Source organism: Phaethon aethereus (genome assembly GCF_964289735.1).
Source record: "Phaethon aethereus genome assembly, chromosome: 5".
In the NCBI taxonomy this organism is placed as follows: Eukaryota; Metazoa; Chordata; class Aves; order Phaethontiformes; family Phaethontidae; genus Phaethon; species Phaethon aethereus.
The window spans coordinates 56,648,931-56,669,008 of record NC_138579.1 but is presented as its reverse complement, the minus strand read 5'-3'; the positions used below and the strand labels follow the sequence as shown (position 1 = coordinate 56,669,008).

Genomic DNA, 20,078 nt, shown 5'->3' with positions numbered 1-20,078 from the left:
AGATTGTTGTCCCTAATGGCATCTGGCATCAGAGACCGTAGCCAATATTAACAGAGCAGGGGCTGTGAAGTGCCCGAGATGCAAAGCCAGTAACACCTCTACATGCTGGTTTCACTTGCTGGATCGTCTTCTGCTTCACTTAGTTCCTTTCTGTCACTAAAGGAGAAACTGTCTTGTACACTTGCTAAAACTAATTAGAATATCTCAGCCTAAAGAAAGCTGAAGTACAACTTCATCAGATTAGGTTGCTTTTACCTGATTTTACTGATCAGCTACTCTGTAGCAGGAAGGTGTAACAGCAGGACACAGTTATAGCAAGTAAATACTAGTTGTGCTCAATTAGTGCAAACAGAGCTTTCCACTAACTGTCTTGCTTTTTTACATTTTCCAAACTAGTTAAGCAAGCATGTGTTTGCATGGGTTGAAACTATCTGGCATGTGCTTCCAAAATACTGCACTGAAGGGTGGAGTACGGGGAAGACACATCTAGCGCAGCACCAGCAGCACTGGAGCAATGCGCTCTGGCACACTGCCTGGGTTTCTGCGGTGCAGATAGCCAGGAAGACAAGGATCATGTCAACTTTGGTACAGAGTTTGAACCCGGGGATTCCTGTCTGTGCTACAAATGGCAGGGCAACAGGCTTGCTAACAAGAAGTTAACTACAGAATAACTCATGAACAACTCCTGGCTAGCAACAATTAATACTTAGTTGATGCCAATTGTTTCAGAATTGTTCCTGCAGCATTAACAGGCACGCAATGAATTCACAAAGAAAACTTTAGACAAGCCACAATAAATGCCCACTACCAGTGCGAGTCCCCAGATAGTTTACTGGCTGCAATCTTAGCATGACAATTTGCCATGACTAGGTGCTACCACAGTGGCAGCGAAACATCTCATGCCAGCTGCTGATGCTCTCAGGTTTCACACTTGTTAGGAGAGAGGACGCAGCTGTGGCTTTGCACTGTCAGGGAATTTCAAAGCAGCAAGGGTCATCTCAGCCTCCTGCCGTAGTCTCCATCTCCAAAGCGACACAAAGGCAATTAAGCAAGGGCTGGTGTCCAGTATCTGTCCCATAGCTTAGACAAGCTCTTAAGACAGCTATATTGGAGGTCACAAAGAGGTCTGAATAAAGTAAGAAGCCCAAACTCTCTCTTCCCCTCTTATCAGTCAGGTAGAGTTACACAGCATATGAAAGGCATTAGGACATTTTTACACAAGTCTGTTGATATTCAAAGTATAAGTCCCAGCGACACAGCAGTTCTACTGGTTGTTATTTCAGTTTTTGAACACTCAGACTAACGTGTACATAAGAAAGTAAAAATTCATCAAATCTGGAGTAGACATTTAGTCACTTAACAGTGATTTTTATGGGTTTTTGTTTGTGTGTTTATTTGTTTAAGTCTAACTCTCCACCAACAGGCAACCTCTCAGGCAGAGGGGTAGAGGCTGAGCACAGACCAGGAGACACACGCTGAAACCCATGTGCTTCTGTGATTACCTTTTTCCCTTCTACATGCTTGATGGAGGGGAACATTTGGGTCATTTACAAAACTAAATCTTCAGTAAATTTCCATTTCCTTTCTTGTTACCACATATATGTTGCATGCAGTACCAATATAGCTCAACCCATTCTATGCAATGAAGTACTAGCTGTGGACCACAAAATATTGGTTGTGACAATTGTATCAGCAGAGAACTCGGCCCACATGCTGCAACCAAGGGAACCATGGAAGGTAAAAAGTTGGGAAGCAGTTTACAACAACAGATAATCACCATGCTATTGTAAAAAGAACAAGAGACATATTCTCAAAAGTCAGAGAGGTGATAGCAAAGATATTAATTTTAGAGTTCTCACCTTACTAAAGCTTTGACAGTGGATCTAACCACACTGGAGAGCAGGAACAATGGAGACACAAGAATATGAAACAGGGAGATGGAGGCAAATGCCACCGATGGGGAGAAGTCAGCCTTTCTTGTCAGATGAGCATGGACCACAAATGTCTACAAAGAGACAGACATCATCATTAGTGTTTTGTCATCAGGAAGGAAACACACAAAGACTTCATATTTCATAAGCATTTCATTTACAGAATCTTAATTTATACTCTCTTAACAGTTTGGGGAAGTGCTGCATACTCCAGACTGCTTCTGGTCACAGTCGACAAGTGGGCATTTTCCATTCTCTCCCAGAGGAATTGCAAATGCGTAGCAGGTTTGCATCCTGTCCTCCTTCTTCCTCATTTCCACGTCACTTATACTTGAAAATGCAGTTGTAATTAACACTACTTAGAGAAGTCCATACTTACTATAAGTACAGCTGCAATTGGTATTGCTGCATTCATAAAGACTGTGAAGGAAAACATGTAGGAACATTTAGAAACAATTTCCATTCAGACATACTAAATGTTAAAATACTACTAGCACTGGTTTACAATGGTATTTTCTATGCTTAAGATAGGAAAAATGCGCATCTACACACATCAGTACATTGCTTTAAAATGCCTACAGTTTACTTCTCTTCATGTTGTAAGAACAGACAGTGCACCCTAGAAAAATATGCCGAATTTACTGGTTTTGAGCTGCAACCAGCTGAAACACAGTTCAGGTGAGGGGCACTGCAGGTCTCCATCTCATGACAGGCAGAAAGGCCAAGCTGGTACAAGGCCTCGAGCTGGAGCACCTCTCCTGTGAGGACAGGCTGAGAGAGTTGGGGTTGTTCAGTCCGGACGAGAGAAGGCTCCAGGGAGACCTTACTGCAGCATTCTGGTACTTAAAGGGGGCTTAAAAGAAAGATGGGGACACGCTTTAGCAGGGCCTGTAGCGACAGGACAAGGGGCAATGGTTTTAAATGAGAAGAGGGCAGGTTCAGACCAGACAGAAGGAGGAAATGTTTCACACTGAGGGTGGTGAAACACTGGCACAGGTTGCCCAGAGAGGTGGTAGATGCCGCATCCCTGGAAACACTGAAGGTCAGGTTGGACGGGGCTCTGAGCAACCTGCTCTAGTTGAAGATGTCCCTGCTCACTGCAGGGGGGTTCGGCTAAATGACCTTTAAAGGTCCCTTCCAACCCAAGATTCTATGATTCTGACATCTGGCAGGCGACTTGAATACCTGACAGTGAGAGGAAAGGAGACCCAGCAGAGGCTGCATAGGTGATAGTGAGGGGACTGCCCCGCAGGCTGCCAGCACACCTAGCTCTGCCCCACCCCGCAGCCCAGGAGTTGGACCTCCTGGGAGAGCCACTGGTGTGTACGTCAACTTGTGATCTACTTCTGGGGCACCACTTCAGAGATACAGGACTTTGTGGCACCCTCAGGTTTCAGAATGCAGTTCAAAGGGTAAGAAAAGATTGACAACCCTGCACTGTATTGTTGACTTAACTTATTCATATGGAGGATTTACTCATAATTACTCCTGCTTTGTCAGGCTTGGCTACTTTGTGAATGTCCTCAGGAGCTCGATACAGGTTCTAACGGTACCTAAATGTGGTGAAGCCTTGATTTCAGCTGAGCCTTGAGTTATTAAAATGCAAACAATGAACCAGTTTCCTCCCCGACCTCAAACAGTGTCTGTCTCGGTGCCCTGGATTCCCTCACTATAGCAACTCGTACATTACGACATTCAGAGCTTATTAAACAGATGGATGGGGAGAAGCAAGCAAATACCATTTCTGTATAGGGATCTCTTTTAGATCAGGCAGGAATATGGGTTAAGAATGCAATAATAACCAGTTATCCATCTGGGAGCTGGAGTCAGAACTATAGCTACAATCTTACCCTGCACGTCTGTCTCCTCTGTCACAACCCGAGTACATTATATAATCATCACCTTTTCATTTTGACCTTCGCTCAGCTTTATTTCGGAAAGTAAACGATACAGAGAAAGAATATAGAATCTATAGCTAAAGTAGAATTAAAAGATAGGTTCACATGTAACAGAAAAGAAAGAGGCTAGCGACTACTTTTTTGTTTAAACTATGCCTGTGCTTTTTTCCTACCAGGTATAGCCAATGTTCAGACAGTAAAAGCGCTCCCCAGGTACTTCATCTGAAGTGGAGTGCCATCATTTGACCCACAAATACTTCTGGGTGACTGCCTGGCCATCTTTTTTTCTGGGCATAAACTCCTTGAAGAACTTAACATAGTCAGATGTTCCTCCTTCCTACATTTAGAAGATCTTTAATGAATCCTATAACATACTCATAAACTCTGTACTCAAGCTTAAATAAAACAGCTGTGTTATTTCATGTAGATCTAATTCCTTGACACAGGGGAGTATTTTAAAATATAGGTATGTTTGTGTATATAATTCTAAAGTAAAAGCCTTTGAAAGACTACTATGTATTAAAGCCTAGAAATTCATAGTTTACTCCTCACCCTAGGGGGGGAAAAAAAAAATGTATTTTTCTGAGGAAAACATTCTTTTCTGTATTGGAATACAAAGCAGCTTCAGTTCAGACTTTCATTTCTCCTAACTATTCTACTTTCTGCCCAGTTTTCACACTTCGTGTAAACTTCAGGTAGTTACAGCACAGAAATTTTGAAGAAGGGAAACTTGCTGCCTGCAACTACAGACTTCTTAATTCTATTAAATCCTTGCATTTGCAACTTTCTTTGAGACTGCTGCAGGACATGAGTTTGCTTTTATGAATGAATCTGATGAGAGAATGTAACAAAGCTGATAAACTTCTCAGAGGTGGATCCTGCTTTTCTGCTGTCTACAGTATGAGATCATACTTGTCAAGTATGAAGCTGGTTGGATTAAATACACTGTAGGGCTGGCAAAGCCTGCTGCAGTTAAGACAGCTAGGGTCACTTGGTGGCTTCCAAGAAGTCGATCTGAATTTTGCTATTATGTGAGATCACAAGTACATCCAAGGACTTCACTTCAAACTTCTTTCAATCAAACAAATACGGGTTTATTGAGCCACTGGAATTTGGGTGTTGTGTTTTTTTATTTGTATCTTTTCAATTATGCAAGTGTCCAGAATGATAAAATGGTTTCTAAAATAAATTTATTTTGCAGCTAAGACTTTTGGTTTAATTAGATTCAGTCAAAAGTACTTTGTTACTGGAAAAAGGCAGAGTGAAAACTGGGAAAAACATTTTCAGTCCTTTCTGAATATTTTAGGATAGGAACTGTTATTTTCCTGTGAGAAAGCCTGGAGTTACTTTGCTTCTGACAGATTAGGCAAAAAAATCATAGACTTATGAAAATGGCTCCTTTCTTTCTCTGTCTTTCCTGAATATATAGCGTATAATAAATCCTGTAAAACTGAACATAGAATAATCTTACTAATCAGTATGAAAAAAGTTACATAGGAATCTTCTTTGCTACAGTTAAAGAATTCACTGCTGACCCTCAAAAGAACTTTGCAACCCAGCTTTGATTCTGGTGGGTACGTTTCATTAAAATTATAGGAAGAGCTAAATTCTATAATAGCTTTTTTAGTACACCTGAACAATCCCATATACATACAAACTGGATCCAGGCACAGGGGCGAGGCAGATGAGATCCAATTCCCATGCGGTCTGAAATGCAATTTTCTTGTGGTCTAGCCAACGCTGCCTTGAAACTTGTAGGTGTATGTTCTGTAATCTAATGCAAATCTATTCCCCATGAATAGAAGTAGCTCCAACCACATTCTTTCATTCATGTAAATAACTAAGTGTATTTAGAGAAGAATTCCAGAGTCTATTCAAAACTGTACGTTAAAAAAAGTATATCTAAAAATCTAATTTCTGCTTTCTTAGTGTTCTAGGAAGTGTCTGCCTTCCTCTTGATCAATAACACGTAAGGTCTTGGTCACCTCCTGACTTTTTCATTCTTTTTTTTCTTTCTTAAAAAAATGAAATTATATGTTCACTATAATATTAGCAAACACATTTTGTGCTACTTACGCCTGTCATTCTTATTATATTTACAGTAAGAAAAAAGGCAAGCTCTCCTATATTTATGTCCCCTTTTTAGTCTGCTAAAGTGTAAGTTTGTAAAGATCAGTGTAATTTCTGCTGAAGACAGAGGGTGTAAGGAACTCCCAGGCTGAAACTATAGGAACCTCTTATAAGCCAAAATGATATGCACTGTCAACATAAAAAAGCTGCACTGGTTTACCCCAGATACGAAATTATCTATTGTATCTTACATACACATAAATATCACACATAATAGAAAACGAGAATGCAAATGCAAACATTGAATGGTTCAAGAAGCATCAGTAAATATTTTGAATTGTTTTTAATAATACAGGTTCTTATTTATGTCACTATTTCTTTACAGAATAGTCAGTACTCTTGGGATGAATACACCTTTTCCTAACTGTTACAAATGATACTGTGAGGCTTTAAAATCAAATAAGCCTCCGCAGCTCCTTCAGTCCTACAGCTGAACCTGTGGCCCTGACTATAAATAGATTTTAATGCCACATGAAGCACTGCAGAGAAAGGGAGCACATCTGTGTTGATCTGGGTGTAGGATGGAGTTTCTGGTCACACAATATAGTCCAGCTAAATTCTGGTTTATGTCAAAATGGAAACATTGAAGGTCAGGTTGGACGGAGCTCTGAGCAGCCTGCTGCAGTTGAAGATGTCCCTGTTCACTGCAGGGGGTTTGGACTAGATGACCTGTAAAGGTCCCTTCCAACCCAAACCATTCTATGATTCTATTCTACACTCCAAGCCAGAGAACTCAGGATCCCCAGAGGGAAATTCTGGTCTCAGAAGTCAATGAAAACCTCAACTTAATGTCAGTTAAATTCAGTGGGATCAGGATCTTTCTCTCAGAGTGCATTAACTATGTGATCATTTGGCAGGGAAGAAAGTTAGCTGCACATCTCTTGGGCGAGTGAAATCAAGTAATACTAACCAGACTGCAAGTTATTTTCCTAAAGTGTAGCCTTCCTTACTAGTCTAGAAAGTGTTTGTACAGATACCTTGTGGCATTTCAACACTTCTCATTAAGTTTCCATTTCATTAATATCTTACAGATTATATGAACAGCATTCTTCAGTATGACTTGACTTATTATTTCTCAAGTATTACAGTACCAGTTACATAGATGCTGCATATAATCCCCTCAAATACAGAGTTCAAGCGATCCTAGTCTTTCTAAAAGGATAATAAATGCCTTAAGGCAGCTTGAAAGATAACATGAGACAAAGAATCTGGACATAGAATGGTGAAATTGCCAGGATTCTCATACTTTTCCTTTCCAGGACATAGAAGTGGTCTTAAGAACCACTCATTTTTATAAGAAATCCAAATTTTGAGCAAGAAAGCTTAAGTACCATCTCTTGGAGCTTCAATGCAAAGGCAATTCCTGTCACATATTATGATACACTGTATTGTGCAAAATGCAGGAGGAAAAAAACCAAGAAACATCAATAAAGACTTCTTCCCGAATGCTATGTTATAGAGAAGAATATTGCTGGTTGAAGGTAGCCTGTGAAACACTTGTCCCTTAAAAGCTTTTCTCCAGAAAAATTAATGCTATGAAGCATTTATCTTGACTTTCTCTTTTAGTCATGTTTCCCATACAGGCAAAATTCTACTGAATTAAATGGAAAGTTTGTCTAAACGGAAAGCGAGGAGTACAGATCAGAGCCTAAAGCAACTCAAACAATCTCAACAGAGGAATAGTAAACTCATTAGTAGCTAATAATGCAGTAGCAATTCAGCTGAACAGTGGATTAGAAGGAAGGAAGAGACTTACTGGATATGGAGGTATAAAGGGCAAAAGACTTGAGGCTAGTCATTTCTTTTTGTCTGGTTTCCTCTACACTGCTGTGAAAGATGTGTTCCCAAGCATAGAGTTTAAGGAGTTTAATGCCTCGAAGCATCTCGTTTGTCTTCTTCAGTCTCTCATTGGAATATTCCTGCAACAGTTACATACACATTCACTTAAAGACTATAATTAAAGCAGCTGTCTCCTAAATTTAAGGATCACACAAAAATTGCATGTAGCCCCTTGTAATCAGTCAGGTATCCTTTACTAGTTCTGTCCATTCAGATGCCTTCTTGTTGTGTTGCACAAAGGTGAGCTTCCCTAGAGCTCAAGTGAAAAGGCTGTTGGTTTGCACTCCTAAATCGTATAGCTCGTACTGAAAATTTTACTCCTCTGCCAGCTTTCTGATCACTTGCGAGGCAGCCTCTCATGACTTCTATTGCCCAGCACACTGGCTGGACAACGTAGAGAGCAGATCAGAACAGGCAGACAAACCACGACTGGGCACATGGCTCTGCCCAATCAACATGATATGGACACAACGGTGATGGGTTTCAAAGCAGCAAGGCCACATTAGCAAGAAGCTGTGATCCTGCAGGGAACCTCGACTCTGAGCAGGGCCAGCTGGCCCAGGCACAAGAATACACTGGTAAAGCTACACTCCCATGCTTTACGCATAACTGGAAGTTATGCTGCTTCCAGTTTTCAGGCTAGCTCAAGGATCTTTGTACTGCACTACATTGCATAGTGGAGACATTTCTAGCACAAAACGTGCTGCTCTCATCTGCAGGAAATCTTAGGTGATGCTGACTGTATGCTTGGATGCTACGGGGATGAATGCTGTCTGCATTTCTGGAAGGGTGTATTCTGTTGACGTAAAGGCATTATTTTTCACACAGGAGGGTGCACGAATAACACTCATTACCACCCATGATTTGCGGTGTAAGATATTCCAGCAAGCTGTCTGGCTACATTACACGTTCATATGACTTCCCTGGCAGTGCAACAGTCACTGAAAGTGGGGATAAGGTTCAGAGCAGCTGGGCATGGTAATTCCAACAAACCAAGGTAACTTTTTGTCAGTGATGCAGACGATTCAAATTATAGACAAGCCAAGTGAGGGATCAAGGAATAGCTCATGACTTAGCAGACCTCTAAGTTCCCCAGTTGATGAGGGAGTTAGGATTGCCTGGAGGTTATTTAACTAAATCAGTCTGACAGATTTCACATCTATGATGTATCTGGGGTCAGAGTTTGGATGAAGCATTCCTACTTCCTTTCCTCTTGGACAGTTTGGACTGCACAATTCATTTATTTGTGCACCATCTGACTGCACGAAGTCATTTCAGTCAATGATTACTGACCATTCACATTTGCAAGCTAGAACGATCTTCAGGTTTTTTTGCTCTTAGGGAAAGATACTTATTGAAAAATAGAAACCTCCAAAACGGCATCTTTACTGCTTATGCTTATCATGTTTTCACATTCTTGAACATTACAAAATGTTTGAGCATCAGTTCTTGGTTAATGTCCACGGTTAGCTTTGTAATTGTACAATAAAATTGTAAACCAACGCATAATTACCAGAGGTGACATTTATATCATGTCCAAGTCTGAAGACACTTACCAACGTGCTTCTCTGGGCCTGTGAGAGTTTTGTCGCTACAAAGTACTGAACAGGTGCAAGGACTATGATTACTGCTGCTCCAATTAAGGCACTGATTCCAAGAAGGTAGTAGAGCAGAAGAACTCCTACAATTATCTGTTGGGAGAAAAGAAAGTAAGGGGAAGGCTTGGGATGGCTTCACTTTGGGTATGCACCAGAGAGACCAATCACAGGGTAACTGGACAGCATGTTCAAAACCAACAGCCACTGCAGCTAACCCTAGCCCCAAACGTCATACGTTCTGCATCGCTGGCACAGTGGGGCGTGATCACTCAGGGCATTCTGTCAGAGCACCAAATACACCCACCCAGTGTTCCTCCCCAGCTTGTGGATTCTGTGTATTTCTCTTTCACGGGCTCCCTGTTATGAACAGTAAAAGAAGGCTGTACAGATTTGTGTATCTTCTACAATGTAACTCTCACATCTGTTCAGAATAACTTTATTTAAAAATAAATACATTTATAAAAAAACAATCTTTAAATAAAAAGTTATTTTAAAATACGTCCAAGTAATACATTGAGATATTCCCTTTAGAGTCACTATTAAATATTTTTCCCTACTGGCCAGATGCCATAGCATGCATTTTCTTTGTCTTATAATTTCTTTTGTTTCTTCTCTGACATTTAAGCATTTTTTACACTGGGGGAGAAATTACATCTCTCAGTTTAATCAGAACTCACTAGTCTAGAACACTGGGACTTCCACGAAGAAGGAATGCTTCTTTGCTTACTATAGAAACTAATACAAAATAATATTAATTACCACTATTTTGCAAATGTTAACATGACATTATTATTGACCAGTACATAAAAAAAAGGAACATCATAATCATATCACTCATATCACTAATAACTTCCACTTCAAATAAACTCTAACAAACTTGCAAGGAACTGTTTTAAGGATCCACAGTACTAGAAAGGCAACAACTGTTAAAAAAAAAAAAAGGTTAGAGAAACAGCTTAGAAAACAAAGGTTTGTCTTTGGATAAATAAGAGTCTAGAGAGAAAGCCACAGTCTGGATGTAAAGGAATACTGTAAGCAGCTCAAACTCAAAGAAGATATGCAAGCTACCGATGTTAATTACCAATATTCTAATGACTGACTCCTGAACAATCTGGAGAATTGACATTCTATATATATTTATCAGTATGAGCAGATAAATTCATCAGAAGACATAGTGATAGAAAGTTCATGTCATATATCATTTCCCTTATTTTAAGAAAATAACTGTAAATTTCCTTAAAGCATTATCTACTACTCTTGCTATATTTGCATATTCTCATAACCCTCACAGAAACACTGTCTTCCAGCATTTTGAAGCTCAGTAGTCATATGCCCATCCATTCCCACACATATTTATGGGAATTTGGGTGTTTCCACAAAGAAAAACAGAGTCCTTTGTTTCCACACTTCCATCTTGACATTGTCATGAATTTAAGGCACACAGAGAAAAAAAAAAATTTTTTTTTTTTCTTAACAATTCTTTGATGCCTCTCTGCAGACAAACTAAAATGTGACTTTTAAAATGAGTCACAGTGTTTACTTAGGAAACATGCAGTAACATTGAAGTAAAGTCCTATTGTATATACACCACAAATCTAGTAAGAGCAAAGGTTAAATTTTAAATTAAAAAATCTTTCAGTGATGAGTAAGTGAGCTTCCACCTGAAGTCAGGAAATTCATGAGTATATGAAGCCAAAGAAAACATGCAAGGCCTCTGTCAGATAGCCCTGGCAGAGGTCCCCTCCAAAACTTGAAATGGACTTGGTCTTTACAGATCAAGATATTCATTCCCAACTGCTTCTTCAGGGGCAGACAATGTAGGCAGTCAAAATACAGGAAAGCATTGCACAGTGCACAGTTAAGAGATGTTCAAAATACCAACTCAGTGCAGAACACTGACTCCCTGCTTTCCCCAGTCACTGCTGGTTGATTGTCGAAGACATTATGGGACGGGCTGGTTTTCTAGAAACAAGAGCCTCAGCTTCTCACATAGACAAGGGGAAAGCTATTCCAGCTACTGGATCCTGAGGGAGCTGCTAGCTCACAGCTGCTTCCGTCCCACCATCCTGGCTATGGAAAGGGTCAGTCTTTGCAAGAAAAATTCTATGTTTTCAATAGATTAAAAATTATCGCATTTTCATCTTCTTTATATTGTGATAATAAGGGAAAACTTTTAAAATATATTCATTGTGTATGGGACAAAGAAATATATTCTTAATTTAAGTATACGTGCATCTGAAGAGTGTTGAAACCTGTAAGCATTGTTTCAAGTAATTCTATATTTATCATACCACACACTACACAGTCAAGAGTAAACAGTACGTAGAGAATATCTGAACTGCTGGAGGACAGTATCTGGCAGATGGGAAGGCTCTCATCAATATTTCTGAGAAGGTAATGAACACTTTCCTTCCCTTTCATCAAAATCCCAAAGCTCTTACATGCCAGAGATATATATCACGAGCAAGAAGCTCACCAATAGCTCTGGTTATTTTGTCTTGATTATTTATTGAAGATAGCAAATACTTTCAGCCAGAAACTGCTTTGTGGCCAGTTTTGAGAGAGACAAACGTCCTTTCATTACAACTGTAAGCTATCCCTGCCAATGAACCAGGGATATGAGAATACAGGATTTTTTAATAATCACAATGAAATCAAACAAGGATGTTTCTAAAATGGAAGGGGGAGGGAAAGCCTTTATAAGGCCTCATTTTGCTCCCAGGGTTTGAGCCAAACCTCCTGAGGGCATCTTTCAATTGATGGGCATCCCCAGGCCTCTTTTCATGGATTTCAACGGCCTTCGGACAGTAACCTAAGGTAATAATAAAGCTCTTATTGACTCCAGTCAGAGCAAAGATGGGGCTCAAATTATCTGGACTGTACAGAAAACCTAACTTATTATGAATGGCTATTACAAAATCCACAGCAGATGCTGAAATGCTGATTGTTACATTAAGAGCTACAGAACAATTAAAAACCTGTTTTAAATAATAATGAAGCTTGTTCAACTTTTTATTAGCTGTCTCTCGAGCATCCAGTAATTGCTTTCACTGCCTCATAAAACAAGGTATTGAATGAATGTTGCGGAAACATGTTTTGAAGAAACCTTTGTGACCAATGTAACTCATTGATTTGTGCCTTGCAATACATGCACCTTCCACAAAACAGGAGCATGCTTTGACACCGATTGTCCTCACCTGCTAAGGAGCATCGCAGAGTGAATTTTAATGTAAATATACTCATATTTTCAGAAGACTGTCAGAAAATCTTCATGAGTTTGTGACTTCTGGCAAATTAGAGCAAAATGTTGTTGCAGAATATGCAATGAAATTGGCTTAATTCTCAGTTGCACTAAAGCACTTTCTACACTGAACTGCCAAAGTTGTCTTGCAAAAAGTGTACATGAAATTGGTACCTCTTACATAGTCTGTTTTACTAATAGACTTATGATGGAGACTAAGCCTAGGGCATATTTGGGCCCTAAAAGTTGTCATCAAAGGGGTGGACTCTTCTTAATGTCTCAGTTCTTTCAGCATTTTAGCAGTATACAATCATTGACTTACTGCAGGGTACTTCTAGTAAATGGACAAAAAATACCCTGATATCCAAATCATGCCAATCTGTAACCATATTTAATATGATACTTCATGTCAGTTTCTTTTCACTATAGTTGTCTTCTCTTTTGCAATTAGAAATCAATATTAGGATGTGTTCCTTGATCATTGTTTTTTTCCCCACTTTAAAATAATCTGGTTCCCATTTCCCACTCCCCTAATTTCAGGGAAACCATCCAATGCTAAAAAATAAGTCAAGTTTCTTTCTGAAAAGTTCCTGCTGCTAATTGCTACATCCATCACCCTTTTTTAATTCTAGAAAGTAAAATGTTTTTAACTGGCATATAAACCTCTCCAGAGTAGATCAGGAAAACTAGTCTATACCCCAATGTACTTACTCCTGCACAAGAGAGAGACAAATGCAGTTACACTGTATGAATGCAGCCACACTATGACCTGCATAAATATGACTACAATCACATTAAATCTCTAGTATTTTAACAGGTATAGTTATATAAAGCTCACACATGTAGAGTAAATGCAAATTGTGCTTTCAGGCCTAGGGTTAAAAAAGTCATCAGTTAGTAAGCTCTGGTTGTTTACACCTTGATATGCTCACTACCCTGATTTGAGGCTTTACACAACTCTCATTGGAGTTAGCAAGAGTTTAACCCGAGATTCAAACAGATTTCTTCTTCCTCCATGTCCTACTGCAGTCTCAGAAGCAATCTGCCCCTCACTACCACAGATATACAAGACGACATATGGTAACATATCAGGTTTCAAACACATACAGCAAAAGTGTGATGATTCCCAGAGTATTTCAAGAGGACACTAACTGGTTTTCCAGAGAAAAAATAATCCCCAAAGATTGAGACTACACAAGAGGACACAAGATGCATTCAAGAACTCACTATCACTGACAATGAAGAAGGACTTGCACTGCCCCTCCCCAGTATTTTCCTCAGTGAGGAAAAAAAACAAACCCAGGGAAAATCGTTAAACCAGAGGGTTTTCTTCCAGGTTAGGAAGTTAATCTGGTTTACCACACAATCATATGATTTTAAGACCATCACAAAGGAGGACTTGCTCATCTGATCTGTAGCAGCTCGACCAAAAACCTCTTGTTTTTGACAGGAACAACTATAAAGTCCACTCAATTCTAGTATGTACCTTAATTGTCAGAAAAGAATCCAGATTTCCTGATGGCCAGCAGCCTAGTGCCTTACTCTTTGAAGGACATGAATATGATTTATATATATAAATAACATAACATATAATAAATTATAAATAATAAATTATGTAAGTTATAGAATCACCTGAATGTCTGGCTTTTCTACCCCATTGCCAACTTTTCAATGTAATATTCTTATATGCTCAACATCTTCAATAAGAAAATCACTAGTACCAGTTGTTAATGGACACAGGAACTCCTAAGCAACACTCCCAAAGCCATTTTAGAAACTGACTGGAAATATGATCCGCCAGCTGCAGTCCATATACAGGCTCATGAAAATTATTTCATTTTTGGGCAAGAGTGGGCAACCCAAAATGCATAGCTGCTGTATAGATTACTTGCAGCTTTCTGACTTCCACACCAGCCAAATCAGCCTCTGCGCAGTGCTAGAACCAGACCGTCTTTGTGACATGAACACAATGGAGTTTTCATAACATTTTTGAAACTAAATGATACTTTTAGAAAATACTGAGTGAATCAAAAAACTGTGCTGCCTCTTTTGTTCGTATTTGCTTATAGCATTGAAGCACTCTCAACGTAAGTATACCGAGTGGCTGGAAGAAAGCAGAAAGAATTGCAGGGTACTGTATTAATATCAGATGAAACTGTTGTGCTTTACTGTCAATTTTCTCAAGAATTCATAAATGGAAGTATGGGAGTTTTCTACAGTTTTGTTTAAGTACTGTCTCTTCCAAAATTTTGCACTCTGCACAAATTTGCACTTTTCCACCATTTCACAAAGTGTGAACTTTGAAAAATGATCCAAGGTTGTACTGAGATTGCTCTGACTTCCTCCTACTCTGTGTCTGCTCTACCCTCTTACTAGTGTAAACTTAATCACATGGCCATCCAGTGAGATTCACCACTTCATGGACTCAGAGGAATACTACCTCAATGAAAAAAGATTAGTCTTGATCAGATTAGTTTTTCAGTAGCTCTGCAAGCTCACGTGACACAGTGCATAATCCACAGGGCTGGAACAATGAAGGAGGTAAAAATACCATCTTTCCATGTTGGACATAGCATACAAACTCCTGTCTCAGTAAGGGAATAGGCTTAAGATAAATTTAAATCAATTGTGAAAGTACCCTCTGAGATGGGACTCTGCTTTCCTCATCTTAAAGACTTGCTAAGACACAGTTGTATTTCACTGGGCATTACACAAGGCTACAGGACATGGAACCAGGAGTCACTAGGTGATTGAGTGTGACTCAAAAGAGTGATCTGGTCTGTGTCATGCATGTGGGAAAGGAGGGATGAGAGTGGTATTTAGAGACAAGAGACCAAAGACTGAAAGGATACCCAGAGAGGATAAAGTAGCAAAATAATTTCATATAACAAATGAATTTGTGGAATTTCATATGCTAGAATTTGTTATCCATGAGGCAGCAGTAGTTTTAAGGGATGTCCAAAGGATCATCTCTAAGAAATCATATTTTTCAATAAACTTGCTTCTGCTGGGATTCAGAAGATAAATGATTGCAATACATACCAGTTAATTCCCCTGATGTAATAAGTGAGTGCACTAGAATAACATAACCTGCTGCACCCTATAAATTCTTGTTACAAATGCAAAGCGTATTTGGCACCAGTCAAGATCCTAATACAATCCTGAATACCCAGAGTCCTGTCACAGATGTGAAATATATTACGTACAACATTTCTAGGTATTAAGAGATTGAAATGTTATTTCAAGTTATTCTTTAACTTCTTTAATATCTCTACTTTCATAAAATTTATGAGCAATCAATCACTACAGACTGACAAACATTAATAACAACAGTACGTGCAACCTCCTTACCTGTACTGGCATAGCCCAAAGGTTAGGGCAGAGGAAAAAGAACCACATCAGCTGATTTGTGTCTATGGCAACCAGGTTACAGATCTGGCCTGCAGTCATCTCCCCCATAGACATGTTAGAAGTTGAAAGCTGCATAATTTTATTGTATATTTTTGTCTGGAAGAGAGATCAAAAGGTATTAGCATATAGATTTCTAGCTCCATCTAAAAGACAGGTGTAGTCCAGCAAGCTGAGGGAAATCAACATTCCCAGTAACTTGAATGAAGAGCTTAAAGTTTGGCCTTTCATGTTATGATGAAAAATTTTAAGCTACTGTCATACTGTTCACCCACAAGAAGCACAGTCCAATGAGGTACATAGTGGTTGTCTAAATACTCCCTTTTTGCATCCCTGTGGATCAGTAAGAGAATGAAACCTTTATTGCCCAAAATGCCCAAGAACCACATTAGCAACTATGAGTTCTACCTCCAGCTTCTCCAATGAGTGTTCTTGCTATAACTAGCGCTAATAAAATATTATTACATTCTGTATATAGTAGTCAATATATTATAATCCTTTTTATTTTTTCCTGGCCATTGATTCAGGTCCCATCCAACCTCAGAACCATGTTCCTGGCTGAGAATGTTGCTGCATTTCAGCTAGAGAGCTCAGTCCTATTACAAAGTCTAAATCACAGACAACTGATGTAACAGGTCCAATTTTGTACTGAATTAAATAGCTGCCTCAGTGCAGAATCAGGCACCATGTATAAAAATAACTTAACACACAATAATAAAAGTGTACTTTTACCAGCCAGTTTGGTAAAAGGCCACACAGTGATGCTTTGTACTCATGAGACTTAGCTGACATGAGGCACCCTGACTCAGTAAGTGCCTTCAGATCAAGTGCCAACTGCCCATTACGAAGCATGAAGTCATATAAGGCACGTTGAACAGGTGCAGATATACACAGGAGAGGAAGAGAGATAAAATGTTTAAGGAAAATTGAAAAATCATAGCAAAAAAACATATAAAAATACTGGCACGGAGACTGCCATTACACTAATCCTGCTGCTTAGAGTGATGGTAGAAATTTTCCAGTCTGAATGGTCCAACGGCTGGCGTTATCTGGGTCTCTGTGTAATAACCAGTGCAGAGAACACAAAGTTTTTCTTTAACAAAATTAATGTAGCACTGTTTTCCAACAATTCCCCTTTTACACTTGCTGTGGTCCATGTATTTTTCAGTTAGTTGCAGCTCTTCTCCTTGATACAAGACATGCAATTCTTTTATGTATATTTTGGGCCAAATTTTTATTTCTTTAGGAATTTTCTGCTTCACTCTAATAAGGGAAAACCAATGGATCGGATCTAGAAGTCTAGCAGCTGACAAGTGCTTCCAAGTGCAAGATCAAAAGAGGATTAAACAATTACGCTGCTATTGAAAGCACCCATCCATCACACAGACTTTCACAGGATCTATGTAGTTCAGTGGATAAACAGTGTAACTTATAAGACTGGCTTTCAAACTGTCAGAGGGTCGGTTTCAGACAGTGCACTTGGCAATATCACATTGTAATCTTACACCTAATTCTCTCATTTCCAGACACACATCCTTGTACATTACATAAAACTTTGATCTGCTGTTTACAGTTATACAATGATTGTGGACTCCATTTTACCAGTCTTACTTATGTTCAGTAATTACAGACTCCGCAATGCCTGGTAGATTTTGTGGCATGACCCATGGAATAAGACACCACTCCATGCATTGGGAATACAACCTAACTTTTGTCCAAAGTATATTTACAAGACATTTTAAAGCTATATTATTTGCATGGGATGTTGCAAAAATGTGCCTTTGAGATGGGAGAGGTTTAGTTCAAACCTAAATTCTTTCAAAAGTTACATTCAGTTTTACCATGAGCAAATTTATGCTTAAAGGTAAGAGGAAATACAGCATTAGATATTACAAATAAATGTTTATATAAAATTATCAAATAAGATGCAAAGGAAAGAAAATGCAGGTCTAAGTTAACACAGTCTTTAATGGCAACGGTTACATACAATACATTTCAGGAGAGAAGCATTTCAGAATTTAATGACTATAATTATAATTTGTATTTACAAATACATGTATGATTATATAAAAATAGGCTAATTAATAATACATTGGCTACCTGTATTGCGCCTCTTAAGTTGATTCCCGTTTCAATAGCAACATAGTACGATGCTTGAAGAAATGTCCTTTGCAATAGAAGGGCAAAAAACAAGAGTACAGCCAAAACATAAGCATTGGACAGGAACTCTTGAGATGAAATAAAGAAAACACCAAGAATTTTAGTCTATAAAAAAAAGAAAGTTAGAAATCAGGTGCAGTAGTAATTTAATTACCAGTTTTGCATAATTAATAAGCAGAGATAACCACAGCTTATTACTTTGAAAGTGCTCCCATCTAAAACCTCACAGTTTATCTATTCAAGGAAACAGTCATATAATATGCCAACTCAGTAAGCTTTATTTAAATGTAGAATGACATTTATAGGATTTCTGATATCCTTCCAAAATGCTAGGACACTTTGAGTAACTCCATATGGTCATTTGCTAAAAGATGTGCACTGCCCATTGTCAGAAAGGACTAGTTAATGTCCTTTCAGGGAAATTAATCTCATTGTAGCACCTCAGGTTACTGAACACTAAACTTACCTTCACAACTTGCTGAAAACACATCCATCCAACTCCTGGAACTATGGACATTATTTTAGTTTGCAGCATCTTGTTCAGCATTTTTATTTATGGTCATTACCTCCTAGCAAGTTCATGAGATAACCAAAGTGCATTTTGAAGCATGTCTATAGCTTACCAGGAAAGCAGTGCATTTATTCTTGGTTATATTTAACAAGCAGACCCCTTTGGTGCCACAACTAGTTGAGAGACTGGCTCACCTTGGGAAGCCTTCTGAAACTAAAATGTCTCTGCCTTCCTCTTTCTCCCCTTGGCTCCTTCACAACTTCGATTGCTGTCTTATGCTGCCATTAAAGGCAAAATTAGGAAGAGGTCTCTATTCTTCTATTTCCTCTCAGAGGGCTTCTTGTCATTTACACTCCTGCTGTGTTCCTTGCTCAGCACATTTCTTCTTGCCTACTTCTTTGCTCTTGGCATTTTCAAGACTGCTATAAGACTTAATAAACTATATTACATGAACTCCCGCTGTCTGTACATTTTATAAGATCTGATCTGCACCTTGCAGTTAACTGTTTATAGAAATTCCACATTACAAGTTAACATAGAGGTTAAACTTAGTTTTTAAAGCTCTGCTTTTGCAAGATGAGGCTGAACCAGTTGAAAGAGGAATGGAATTCTTCCTACCCCTCGTTGCACCTGGGTTGCTCCAACCCGCATGCTTCTGTTGCTTACTGTGCGCTAGTTTGGGAGCTAACTGGATATCTGCCTGAGCCAGTTCAAATCACTGACAGAAGAAAATCAGTCCAGGAAAAAAAATCTGCTACTTTTCTCTTAGCTTAATGGGCTGAATCAGACCACAAAAAGTGTCCAGTTGGTGCCAGAGCTAGAGCAAAGGAGGGATCAGGAGCAGGGGTGACAAGGAATGTGAAAGTAGGAAGAGCGAGTCCTTTCAGCAGTGGTGACCCAATAGGTCACTTCATCTTCTTGAGGAACCAAAGTCTAAGGGTATTTTTTTCCATCTCTTTTTACTCCATCTTCTGACACTCATGATTGCCACTGCCATTGCTGTAGTAGGCACACTATCTACCCCTTTGACATCGGTAGGGTAATTTATAGGCTTAAAAGCAGAGAAATGTATGCTTACCTTTGCAAACAAGTAAACAAGATAATGAGTAAAGACGGTTTTTGAAAGAATCCTTTGTTTTACCCCATGAGAAGAGCTCATGCTTACAAGAACACATCCAGTACAAGTTTCCTGAAACAGTGCCTCCCACCTCATATAGCGATATTCCTTCTCATGAGAGGAAACTAGTCTGATCTGTTCATGCAACAGTTGAACAATCTGTTGAGGTGCCTGGGAGGTCATTCATCAACACCAAAGAGTCATTTGCCATAAATATCTGATCACCTCCAAATGAACTGTGGTTG

At 39.1% G+C, this 20,078-nt stretch overlaps 1 protein-coding gene across 1 annotated transcript in view; it reads right to left on the bottom strand.

The window, feature by feature from the left end:
* ABCC8 (ATP binding cassette subfamily C member 8) overlaps positions 1-20,078 on the bottom strand; it is a gene marked incomplete at its 3' end in the record, with an annotated part of 82,066 nt that overhangs the window by 43,753 nt on the left and 18,235 nt on the right. The window contains exons 7-12 of the mRNA XM_082000790.1: positions 18,146-18,310; positions 15,989-16,144; positions 9,355-9,489; positions 7,716-7,878; positions 2,311-2,351; positions 1,860-2,005 (exon numbers count right to left, since the gene is read on the bottom strand). Coding sequence (XP_081856916.1) covers positions 1,860-2,005; positions 2,311-2,351; positions 7,716-7,878; positions 9,355-9,489; positions 15,989-16,144; positions 18,146-18,310 — 806 coding nt within the window. The remainder of the gene's footprint in view (positions 1-1,859; positions 2,006-2,310; positions 2,352-7,715; positions 7,879-9,354; positions 9,490-15,988; positions 16,145-18,145; positions 18,311-20,078) is intronic.